This window comes from Oncorhynchus gorbuscha, unplaced genomic scaffold, assembly GCF_021184085.1.
Source record: "Oncorhynchus gorbuscha isolate QuinsamMale2020 ecotype Even-year unplaced genomic scaffold, OgorEven_v1.0 Un_scaffold_8984, whole genome shotgun sequence".
In the NCBI taxonomy this organism is placed as follows: Eukaryota; Metazoa; Chordata; class Actinopteri; order Salmoniformes; family Salmonidae; genus Oncorhynchus; species Oncorhynchus gorbuscha.
The window spans coordinates 804-13,610 of NW_025752051.1; the positions used below are offsets into that span (position 1 = coordinate 804).

At 45.1% G+C, this 12,807-nt stretch overlaps 1 protein-coding gene across 1 annotated transcript; it reads right to left on the reverse strand.

Annotated features, from left to right (window-relative positions):
• Positions 1-3,723: 3,723 nt before the first annotated feature.
• Positions 3,724-12,801, reverse strand: LOC124030040 (E3 ubiquitin-protein ligase Mdm2-like; the record flags this gene model as incomplete). The annotated part of the gene is made up of 6 exons (XM_046341557.1): positions 12,793-12,801; positions 12,610-12,684; positions 10,582-10,715; positions 9,184-9,233; positions 8,932-8,990; positions 3,724-3,877 (listed from the first exon to the last, which is right to left on the reverse strand). Coding segments are annotated over exons 2-6 (406 nt in total), but the record flags the coding sequence as incomplete, so codon positions are not given.
• Between the last annotated feature and the right edge of the window lie 6 nt (positions 12,802-12,807).

The following is a 12,807-nucleotide window of genomic DNA, read 5'->3' on the forward strand; positions in this document are numbered from 1 at the left end:
CTCCCCTGGTCTGTTTCCATCTCAGACTAGGACTGTTGTAGATTCTCCCCTGGTCTGTTTCCATCCATCAGACTAGGACTGTTGTAGATTCTCCCCTGGTCTGTTTCCATCCATCAGACTAGGACTGTTGTAGATTCTCCCCTGGTCTGTTTCCATCCATCAGACTAGGACTGTTGTAGATTCTCCCCTGGTCTGTTTCTAAACCATCAGACTAGACTGTTGTAGATTCTCCCCGGTCTGTTTCCACTTCTTCAGACTAGGACCGTTGTAGATTCTCCTGTCTGTTTCAATCCATCAGACTAGGACTGCTGTAGATTCTCCCTGGTCTGTTTCCATCAGACTAGACTGCTGTAGATTCTCCCCTGGGTCTGTTTCAATCCACCGTGACCAGGACTGTTGTAGATTCTCCCCTGGTCTGTTTCCATCAGACCAGGACTGTTGGAATTCTCCTGGTCCGTTTCAATCCATCAGACTAGGACTGTTGTAGATTCTCCCCTGGTCTGTTTCCATCAGACTAGACTGTTGCAGATTCTCCCCTGGTCTGTTTCCATCCATCAGACAGGACTGTTGTAGATTCTCCCTGGTCTGTTTCCATCCATCAGACTAGGACTGTTGTAGATTCTCCCCTGGTCTGTTTCCATCCATCAGACTAGACTGTTGTAGATTCTCCCCTGGTCTGTTTCCATCCATCAGACTAGGACTGTTGTAGATTCTCCCCTGGTCTGTTTCCATCAGACTAGGACTGTCTGTAGATTCTCCCCTGGTCTGTTTCAATCCATCAGACCGGACTGTTGTAGATTCTCCCTGGTCTGTTTCAATCAGACTAGGACTGTTGTAGATTCTCCCTGGTCCGTTTCCATCCATCAGACTAGGACTGTTGTAGATTCTCCCCTGGTCTGTTTCAATCAGACTAGGACTGTTGTAGATTCTCCCCTGGTCTGTTTCCATCAGACTAGGACTGTTGTAGATTCTCCTGGTCTGTTTCCATCAGACTAGGACTGTTGTAGATTCTCCCCTGGTCTGTTTCAATCCATCAGACTAGGACTGTTGTAGATTCTCCCCTGGTCTGTTTCAATCCATCAGACTAGGACTGTTGTAGATTCTCCCCTGGTCTGTTTCCATCAGACTAGGACTGCTGTAGATTCTTCCCCTGGTCTGTTTCCATCAGACTAGGACTGTTGTAGATTTCTCCCCTGGTCTGTTTCCATCAGACTAGACTGTTGTAGATTCTCCCTGGTCTGTTTTCAATCCATCAGACTAGACTGCTGTAGATTCTCCCTGGTCTGTTTCAATCCATCAGACTAGACTGTTGTAGATTTCTCCCCTGGTCTGTTTCCATCAGACTAGGACTGTTGTAGATTCTCCCCTGGTCTGTTCAATCCATCAGACTAGGACTGTTGTAGATTCTCCCCTGGTCTGTTTCAATCCATCAGACTAGGACTGTTGTAGATTCTCCCCTGGTCTGTTTCAATCCATCAGACTAGGACTGTTGTAGATTCGCCCCTGGTCTGTTTTCCATCAGACTAGGGTCTGTTCTCCCTGGTCATCAGACTAGGACTGTTGTAGATTCTCCCCTGGTCTGTTTCCATCCATCAGACTAGGACTGTTGTAGATTCTCCCCTGGTCTGTTTCCATCAGACTAGGACTGTTGTAGATTCTCCCCTGGTCTGTTTCCATCAGACTAGGACTGTTGTAGATTCTCCCCTGGTCTGTTTCCATCAGACTAGGACTGTTGTAGATTCTCCCCTGGTCTGTTTCCATCAGACTAGGACTGTTGTAGATTCTCCCCTGGTCTGTTTCCATCCATCAGACTAGGACTGTTGTAGATTCTCCCCTGGTCTGTTTCCATCCATCAGACTAGGACTGTTGTAGATTCTCCCCTGGTCTGTTTCCATCAGACTAGGACTGTTGTAGATTCTCCCCTGGTCTGTTTCCATCAGACTAGACTGTTGTAGATTCTCCCTGGTCTGTTTCAATCCATCAGACTAGGACTGTTGTAGATTCTCCCCTGGTCTGTTTCCATCAGACTAGGACTGTTGTAGATTCTCCCCTGGTCTGTTTCCATCCATCAGACTAGGACTGTTGTAGATTCTCCCTGGTCTGTTTCCATCCATCAGACTAGGACTGTTGTAGATTCTCCCCTGGTCTGTTTCCATCAAACTAGGACTGTTGTAGATTCTCCCTGGTCTGTTTCCATCAGACTAGGACTGTTGTAGATTCTCCCCTGGTCTGTTTCCATCAGACTAGACTGTTGTAGATTCTCCCCTGGTCTGTTTCCAATCCATCAGACTAGGACTGTTGTAGATTCTCCCCTGGTCTGTTTCCATCAGACTAGGACTGTTGTAGATTCTCCCCTGGTCTGTTTCCATCCATCAGGACTTGTAGATTCTCCCCTGGTCTGTTTCCATAGATTCTCCCCTGGTCTGTTTCATCAGACTAGGACTGTTGTAGATTCTCCCCTGGTCTGTTTCCATCAGACTAGGACTGTTGTAGATTCTCCCCTGGTCTGTTTCCATCAGACTAGACTGTTGTAGATTCTCCCCTGGTCTGTTTCCATCCATCAGACTAGGACTGTTGTAGATTCTCCCTGGTCTGTTTTCCATCAGACTAGGACTGTTGTAGATTCTCCCCTGGTCTGTTTCCATCAGACTAGGACTGTTGTAGATTCTCCCTGGTCTGTTTCCATCAGACTAGGACTGTTGTAGATTCTCCCTGGTCTGTTTCCATCAGACTAGGACTGTTGTAGATTCTCCCCTGGTCCGTTTCAATCAGACTAGGACTGTTGTAGATTCTCCCTGGTCTGTTTCAATCAGACTAGGGACTGTTGTAGATTCTCCCCTGGTCTGTTTCCATCAGACTAGGACTGTTGTAGATTCTCCCCTGGTCTGTTTCAATCCATCAGACTAGGACTGTTGTAGATTCTCCCCTGGTCCGTTTCAATCCATCAGACTAGGACTGTTGTAGATTCTCCCCGGTCTGTTTCCATCAGACTAGACTGTTGTAGATTCTCCCTGGTCTGTTTCCATCAGACTAGGACTGTTGTAGATTCTCCCCTGGTCCGTTTCAATCCATCAGACCAGACTGTTGTAGATTTCCCTGGTCTGTTTCATCAGACTAGACTGTTGTAGATTCTCCCCTGGTCTGTTTCCATCAGACTAGGACTGTTGTAGATTCTCCCCTGGTCCGTTTCAATCCATCAGAAACAGATTCTCCCCTGGTCTGTTTCCATCAGACTTGTGGTGTCTAGGAAACAGACGCGTCTTTGTGTCTGTGTGTGGATGCCGTCAGGCTGCTTTTTGGGCCTGAAGAGACTCATTGTGAGGAGAAGTCATCTAAAAACATTCTCCACAGCCTCCAGAAAAGACCTACGGAACCATTAGAAGGGACTGGGGTTCTATGCTTTGATGCATTCTCCACAGCCTCCAGACCAGAGTGTTCCTACGGAACCATTAGAAGGGACTGGGGTTCTATGCTTTGATGCATTCCAGAACTCGGCCTTTGCAGTTTTTCCCCAACAGACTTGACAGGGCAACACATGAAGCCATGAGGCCTGACATGACAGTTTTTCATCCAGGAGAAAATGTACAGCACAGAGCCACATGAGCAGGACTGGTGTAGTTAGTAGGTGTAGGTTTATGTATACACTGCTGGAGTACTACAACAACAGACAGAGAGGCAGACAGACAGAGGGGCAGGCAGGTAGACAGACAGAGGGGCAGGCAGACCGAGAGAGGCAGGCAGACCGAGAGAGGCAGGCAGACAGAGAGACAGAGGGGCAGGCAGGTAGACAGACAGGCAGACACTCACCAGGGTCACTACTCCTCCTTCTCCTCCTGCATTCTGAGGTAGATGATGAATGACAGTCTGAGTCCGTCACCTGTAAACAGATTAAACAGAAGGAACCATTAGAGAAATCAACCAGTGAACCAGGACACTGAGGAGGTCTGTCTATAAAACTAACTCGGCACAGCTACCACTTATAAAACGAGATCACAGGAGAAAACCGCATCAGAAGCTTTGGAACACGTGCCAGTATAAACATCCTCTGCAACAAAACTAAAGTTGGTTCAACTTGAGGTCGAGGATGTTTATGTCTGTGACCCAGAGCCAGGCAATTAGTTTGATCACAAAGCATTTTCGCTACACTCGCAATAACATCTGCTAAACACGTGTATGTGACCAATCAAATTTGATTTGATTTACAAGTCTGTTTGTAACTCTTTAAAATGGAGTGTGATGGAGAAGTGTTTCCCCTATATCCATTTAGTAACGGTGGCCCACCGCTACACAACTATTTTTGAGACGGGTTGTAAAACCAAGGTTTCCAGAAGCCTTCGGCTGCTCTCTCACGTGGTTTAACTACGGGAAAGCAGTGGTGAAATACACAATTGAAAGGCATGAGAAACGTCCGTTAAGCAGACTCCACATCGGCCTAAATATTTTCCCATGAAATTCCATCAAAACAACATCTTAAAGTGCTCGCAATTACTTTTGTTAAATAGTCTACATTTAAAAAAAATGCTACTAATCATTCTTATCTGTTTATTTACAACTGCTAAAGAGAAGTGGAAAATTAGAACGTGGTCAGAATGAGTAGGATTCTAGTTGCATTGACAGGCACGACTCAGGCCGGTGAGCCATAACCAAAGAGCTGCAGTAGGCCTATATGCAAATAGACCATTGCCATATATGGATCTGTGCCATTCACTGGACTGTGTTTACAGCATGAGCGGTCGTGAGTAGATGAACTGGACTGTGTTTACAGCATGAGCGGTCGTGAGTAGATGAACTGGACTGTGTTTACAGCATGAGCGGTCGTGAGTAGATGAACTGGACTGTGTTTACAGCATGAGCGGTCGTGAGTAGATGAACTGGACTGTGTTTACAGCATGAGCGGTCGTGAGTAGATGAACTGGACTGTGTTTACAGCATGAGCGGTCGTGAGTAGATGAACTGGACTGTGTTTACAGCATGAGCGGTCAGTGAGTAGATGCGCTTGTTTTGAGATCAAAGCGAGAGCGAAGTGTGCAGATTTGTTCATATTATTTTCTCGTTAGTGAGTTATTAGCCCAGTTATAGATCATTTGTAGTCAGCAATAGGGGAGTGATTGCTTCCTACAAGACCACAAAACATGTACATTTCTAGACATATTTTAAAAAGCCAGTCAGGTAAAAATCTGTTTGTTTTTTTGTCTTAAAGGGGCAGTATTGTATTTTGAGACAGGTTTGAATAAGCTAAGTAGCCAATAAGCTACTAGTATAATTTTTGATTATTTGTAGTAATGGTATGGGATAATGCATTTTATTTTTGTAAAGTGGTTTCTTGCATCAAACACAATATTCAGTCACCTCATTTGTCTGAAGGACAAGTGGATAAACAGGTTTAAAGGTCAAGCCCTGCATGTTTTTTTTCCTCTTCAAAAGTCTCATGAAATGTAGGTCTACGTTGAACACTACAACATTGGCTGCTTACTGTCCGCTGAAAGATATAACAGCTATTTCCATATTAAAATGTTATGGGATTAATTTTCTCCATTGTTTTTGATGGTAGGCCACTCTGGTAGGTCCTACATTAGGATCAAACAGACACAGTAGCCTACTTGGCCACTGTTAAAACTGTAACTTAAAGCGGGTGCATGCCTCAATGTTTACAGTAAGCGTCATTGCATTTACTTGATAGCAAAGTGTTAATAAGATAAATTAATTAAAAAGATTAAAAGAAATACAAATAATCCTGGAGAACTTGTCACAACGTTCAAGTTTGTGCTCATCAGACCTGAGATTTGCTCAGTGATAAAAAAAAAAATCACGGGAGGAACATCGGTTGGGGCGGTGTGCAGTTTGGAGTGGGTCTAGGGCAGTGCTCTCCAATAGGTCGATAGCCAGTGACCAGTAGCTACCAGCCCACCTATGACGAGCTCGACAAACTACTCTGAAAGTACATGCAATTTTCACGTGTTCCACCCCAAACAGATCTCACAAGTATCAGACAGTACCAAACTGTCATCTCACAAGTATCAGACAGTACCAAACTGTCATCTCACAAGTCTCAGACAGTACCAAACTGTCATCTCACAAGTATCAGACAGTACCAAACTGTCATCTCACAAGTCTCAGACAGTACCAAACTGTCATCTCACTCAGACAGTCCTAAACTGTCATCTCACAAGTATCAGACAGTACCAAACTGTCATCTCACAAGTCTGAGACAGTACCAAACTGTCATCTCACAAGTATCAGACAGTACCAAACTGTCAGCTCAGACAGTACAAACTGTCATCTCACAAGTCTCAGACAGTACCAAACTGTCATCTCACAAGATCAGACAGTACCAAACTGTCATCTCACAAGTCTCAGACAGTACCAAACTGTCATCTCACAAGTATCAGACAGTACCAAACTGTCATCTCACAAGTCTCAGACAGTACCAAACTGTCATCTCACAAGTCTCAGACAGTACCAAACTGTCATCTCACAAGTCTCAGACAGTACCAAACTGTCATCTCACAAGTCTCAGACAGTACCAAACTGTCATCTCACAAGTCTCAGACAGTACCAAAAGTGACCCCAGCCAAACTGTCATCTCACAAGTCAGACAGTAAACACACAAGTCTCAGACAGTACCAAACTGCTCACAAGTCTCAAAACAAACTGTCATCTCACCAGACAGCCAAACTGTCATCTCACAAGTCTCAGACAGTACCAAACTGTCATCTCACAAGTATCAGACAGTACCAGCCACACTGTATAGTAAATGCAACATTCACATTATTTCAGCCCTGGTTAAACACTAGGGGCTACAAAAGATGACCCCAGCCCTGGTTAAACACTAGGGGCTACAAAAGATGACCCCAGCCCTGGTTAAACACTAGGGGCTACAAAAGATGACCCCAGCCCTGGTTAAACACTAGGGGCTACAAAAGATGACCCCAGCCCTGGTTAAACACTAGGGGCTACAAAAGATGATCCCAGCCCTGGTTAAACACTAGGGGCTACAAAAGATGACCCCAGCCCTGGTTAAACACTAGGGGCTACAAAACATGACCCCAGCCCTGGTTAAACACTAGGGGCTACAAAACATGACCCCAGCCCTGGTTAAACACTAGGGGCTACAAAACATGACCCCAGCCCTGGTTAAACACTAGGGGCTACAAAACATGACCCCAGCCCTGGTTAAACACTAGGGGCTACAAAACAGACCCCAGCCCTGGTTAAACACTAGGGCTACAAAACATGACCCCAGCCCTGGTTAAACACTAGGGGCTACAAAACATGACCCCAGCCCTGGTTAAACACTAGGGCTACAAAACATGACCCCAGCCCTGGTTAAACACTGGGGGCTACAAAACATGACCCCAGCCCTGGTTAAACACTAGGGGCTACAAACATGACCCCAGCCCTGGTTAAACACTAGGGGCTACAAAACATGACCCCAGCCCTGGTTAAACACTAGGGGCTACAAAAAACCCCAGCCCTGGTTAAACACTAGGGGCTACAAAAGATGACCCCAGCCCTGGTTAAACACTAGGGGCTACAAAGGACCCCAGCCCTGGTTAAACATAGGGGTACAAAAAGATGACCCCAGCCCTGGTTAAACACAGGGGCTACAAAAGATGACCCCAGCCCTGGTTAAACACTAGGGCAGGGCTACAAAAGATGATCCCAGCCCTGATTCACAGAAAGAGCCCAGCCCTGGCAGATGGGCTACAAAACATGATCTCAGCCCTGGTTAAACACTAGGGGCTACAAAAGATGACCCCAGCCCTGGTTAAACACTGGGGGCTACAAAGATGACCCCAGGGCAGATGGGTTGGCTACAGAAAGATGACCCCAGCCCTGGTTAAACACTAGGGGCTACAAAAGATGACCCCAGCCCTGGCAGATGGGGGATTTACAAAGATGAGCCCAGCCCTGGTTAAACACTAGGGGCTTAAACACTAGGGGCTACAAAAAGACCCCAGGGTTAAAGATGGGTTGGATTTACAGAAAGAGCCCAGGGCAGATGGGTTGGATTTACAGAAAGATGCCCAGCCCTGGTTAAACACTGGGGGATTTACAGAACGAGCCCAGGGGCAGTAAAATTGGGTTGGATTTACAGAAAGAGCCCAGGGCAGATGGGTTGGATTTACAGAAAGAGCCCAGGGCAGATGGGTTGATTTACAGAAAGAGCCCAGGGCAGATGGGTTGGATTTACAGAAAGAGCCCAGGGCAGATGGGTTGGATTTACAGAACGAGCCCAGGGCAGATGGGTTGGATTTACAGAAAGAGCCCAGGGCAGATGGGTTGGATTTACAGAAGAGCCCAGGGCAGATGGGTTGGATTTACAGAACGAGCCCAGGGCAGATGGGTTGATTTACAGAAAGAGCCCAGGGCAGATGGGTTGGATTTACAGAACGAGCCCAGGGCAGATGGGTTGGATTTACAGAAAGAGCCCAGGGCAGATGGGTTGGATTTACAGAAAGAGCCCAGGGCAGATGGGTTGGATTTACAGAAAGAGCCCAGGGCAGATGGGTTGGATTTACAGAAAGAGCCCAGGGCAGATGGGTTGGATTTACAGAAAGAGCCCAGGGCAGATGGGTTGGATTCACAGAAAGAGCCCAGGGCAGATGGGTTGGATTTACAGAAAGAGCCCAGGGCAGATGGGTTGAAGTCAGAACTGATGTTCAAAAGGTCTTGTCGGTTGTAATAAATTACAGCCAGAAACAATTCATGGGAATTATTTTTTTATTTTTTATAATTACGACTAAAGAATTACAAAATAGCAAAGTTGAGTGCTCTAGCTTGTAAAACAGCTGCCATCTAGTAAGGTAACATTATAGCAATGCCCACCCAACTGGGATGTTTCAACCAATCACCCCCCTCTTCATTTAGTTGAATGTGTCTACCATGGAAATACAATGAATAGATGCTCTTTCTATGTGGTCTTCTTACCTTAGGCCCTCTATCCGGTTCACTCTGGCCCCTGGGTTCCGTGAAGACAGATTGGGATTCTAAAAAGGAAAAAATGAAACATCTACATTTTAAAAATCAAAATAGACTACTTCCTCACTTGTCTTATCAGCCCAATACATAACGCAACATTGAACTGCCTAGTGTACAAATGTTTTTTTTCTTCAAAAGAGAGATTTATATCAACTAGAAACTACAGGACAATAGAAGTGATGAAAGAAAAGCTAAAAGTACCTTGATTTTTCACTGCTAGGAGATTTTGTGTGATCATAGCTAAGAGAACTCTGAAAGAACAACAAACACACACGGCTAACATTAGCATAGTGAAACGGTTTCACTATCAGACATCTCTGATTTGTTTAGCAAACAGAAGGCTGCTCATCAGTAACTTGTTTTTTTAATCATCAGTCGTACATCACTGATATCTGCTGTACAGAGCCTAAAAACACATGCAACAGGTGACATCATATTCAGTGGCTGTATTAGAGGTTAGAGAAGCTGCATTAGAGGCCAGAGTCTGTATTAGAGGCCAGAGTCTGTATTAGAGGCCAGAGTCTGTAGAGGTTAGATGAGCTATATTAGAGGACCAGAGTCTGTAGAGGTTAGATGAGCTATATTAGAGGCCAGAGTCTGTATTAGAGGACCAAAGTATGTAGAGGTTAGAGGAGCTATATTAGAGGACCCGAGTCTGTATTAGAGGTCAGAGTCTGTATTAGAGGCGAGAGTCTGTATTAGAGGTTAGAGGAGCTGTATTAGAGGACCAGAGTCTGTATTAGAGATTAGAGGAGCTATATTAGAGGACCAGAGTCTGTATTAGAGGTTAGAGGAGCTGCATTAGAGGCCAGAGTCTGTATTAGAGGACCAGAGTCTGTATTAGAGGACCAGAGTCTGTATTAGAGGACCAGAGTCTGTATTAGAGGACCAGAGTCTGTATTAGAGATTAGAGGGGCTATATTAGAGGACCAGAGTCTGTATTAGAGATTAGAGGAGCTATATTAGAGGACCAGAGTCTGTATTAGAGGACCAGAGTCTGTATTAGAGGACCAGAGTCTGTATTAGAGGCGAGAGTCTGTATTAGAGGACCAGAGTCTGTATTAGAGGTTAGAGGAGCTATATTAGAGGACCAGAGTCTGTATTAGAGATTAGAGGAGCTATATTAGAGGACCAGAGTCTGTATTAGAGGACCAGAGTCTGTAGAGGACCAGAGTCTGTATTAGAGATTAGAGGAGCTATATTAGAGGACCAGAGTCTGTATTAGAGGCAAGAGTCTGTATTAGAGGCCAGAGTCTGTATTAGAGGACCAGAGTCTGTATTAGAGGACCAGAGTCTGTATTAGAGGACCAGAGTCTGTATTAGAGATTAGAGGAGCTATATTAGAGGACCAGAGTCTGTATTAGAGGTTAGAGCCCAGAGTCTGTATTAGAGGCCAGAGTCTGTATTAGAGATTAGAGGAGCTATATTAGAGGACCAGAGTCTGTATTAGAGGCCAGAGTCTGTATTAGAGGCCAGAGTCTGTATTAGAGGACCAGAGTCTGTATTAGAGATTAGAGGAGCTATATTAGAGACCAGAGTCTGTATTAGAGGCCAGAGTCTGTATTTGATGGAGAAGATGTCCACAGTGTGTGTCCTCACCGTGGTTCTTTAACAGAGAAGCTGTCCACTCCCAGTACAGCCCCCAGGGGGTCGTCAGCACAGTGCACTATGTGTTGCTGCTTCATGTCATAAAGCTGTTTCTTCATGATGTACTGGCCCAGGTAGAATATCACCTGACAAATAAGACAGCACAGGGGTCAGAGGTCAACACCACAGCTTAACACTCATGAGAGAGAGATAAACGGGATACAGGCAGGGGTCAAGAGGAGAGGGAGAGTAACAGGGGATACAGGCAGGGGTCAAGAGAGAGAGAGAGTAACAGGGGATACAGGCAGGGGTCAAGAGGAGAGAGAGAGTAACAGGGGATACAGGCAGGGGTCAAGAGGAGAGAGAGAGTAACAGGGGGTACAGGCAGGGGTCAAGAGGAGATAGAGAGTACAGGGATACAGGCAGGGGTCAAGAGAGAGAGAGAGTAACAGGGGATACAGGCCGGGTCAAGAGGAGAGAGAGAGTAACAGGGGGTACAGGCCGTGGGTCAAGAGGAGAGAGTAACAGGGGATACAGGCAGGGGTCAAGAGGAGAGAGAGAGTAACAGGGGATACAGGCAGGGGTCAAGAGGAGAGAGAGAGTAACAGGGGGTACAGGCAGGGGTCAAGAGGAGAGAGAGAGTAACAGGGGATACAGGCAGGGGTCAAGAGAAGAAGCCTGGGAATGTCTCAGGATAAGACTACACCAACAATAGTTATGTCTCAGTCTAGTTTATACCCTCCTTATACTGATCCAGACAGTCCTGTCTCAGTCTAGTTGATACACTCATCCCATACTGATCCAGAGTATTCTGGGTCACAATTTAGACAGGCAACTGATAGACACATGATCACTGCACTGGGTAGAAGTATATGACTCCACCGAATATACCTATCTAGCTGACAGGAGGCTATTGTGATAGACTGATCACTGGCATGAAGGCATCAGTTCCTTATCATAAAAGCAGATTACACTGACTGTAAACACATTTTCCAGCAATCAATGTGGACCAGTAAAAGGCTCAGAACTCCCATACACTCTATAAACTAACGCATCAGAGGACCGCCTCCCTCCCTCCCTCCCTCCCTCTGAGATAACTCTGTCTCCCTGATGAACAACAGAGAGGAAGGAGCCAAACACGGAGTCCCAGACTAGTTAGACATTCCAGAGGTCCGTTAGAACCCCAGTGAGTCAGAGTAGAAGTCAAGAGGCGACTGAACATTCTAACATTCTAACTAAGATAATCACCAGTTCTAACATTCTAACTAAGATAATCACCAGTTCTAACATTCTAACTAAGATAATCACCAGTTCTAACATTCTAACTAAGATAATCACCAGTCTCTCTCTATGACTCAGACTCTCACACAGACAGACCCCCCTCTCGGACACGTCTCATCAAAGCTGTGTGACGTGTCCTCAAACCAAGGTGGCCTGCCTGCTAGCCAATCATAGCTCTTAAAATGACAGTGCATTTGTATTCTAGCTTAGTAGACACTACAATCAGTTCAATCAACTAAAGTAGGTAAAACAGCATATCAAATTGGGAAACAATAGAATCCAAGTCAAAGCCATTCTAGTATGTGACAGCATCTACCGTAGCAGTGCTTAGTTTATGAGAAAGGACAATCAGTGAAACTAGTGTAAATCTAGCAACGCAGAGAATAATTCAGAAACACCTACACAATCTATATACCAGTAGTTTGGCTGCTAACGACAAATTAAGAGTGAGTTTCCCCCCCTAAGAAACTAATATCCACTATTCTAGGAGTAAACCCTAAGATATACTGCAATTGGAAATTCAAAACATAAAATATTTAAATGTAAAAAAATAAAAATAAAAAATAAATGTGAGACTAGAAAATAATTACAGAAACTGAAAAGTCTGGGAGATAATGTCTATTGAGGATCTTAAAAAGGTTTCCTCTGTCTGCTTCATGGAACAAGATCTTGATGAACTAAAGTTAAGCCAAAGACTAGTGGTTGGATATCAGCAGGATATAAGGAAACAAGACAGCCAGCTGTCAGGTCATTTCTTACCTCTTTCATGGTGAAAACGTCTTTGTCTGCACCTGCCTGCTGCAATAACACGCGCAGTTTCTCTTTAGGTCGTACCTGTGGAAATATAGCACATAAAACATTATTTTACATTCTATGTAACTGTAAACAAATGACTGTCTTAAACAGTGTGACAGAGAGACAGAGATTTAAGTTGATACTTACAAGCTTCTCATTGTC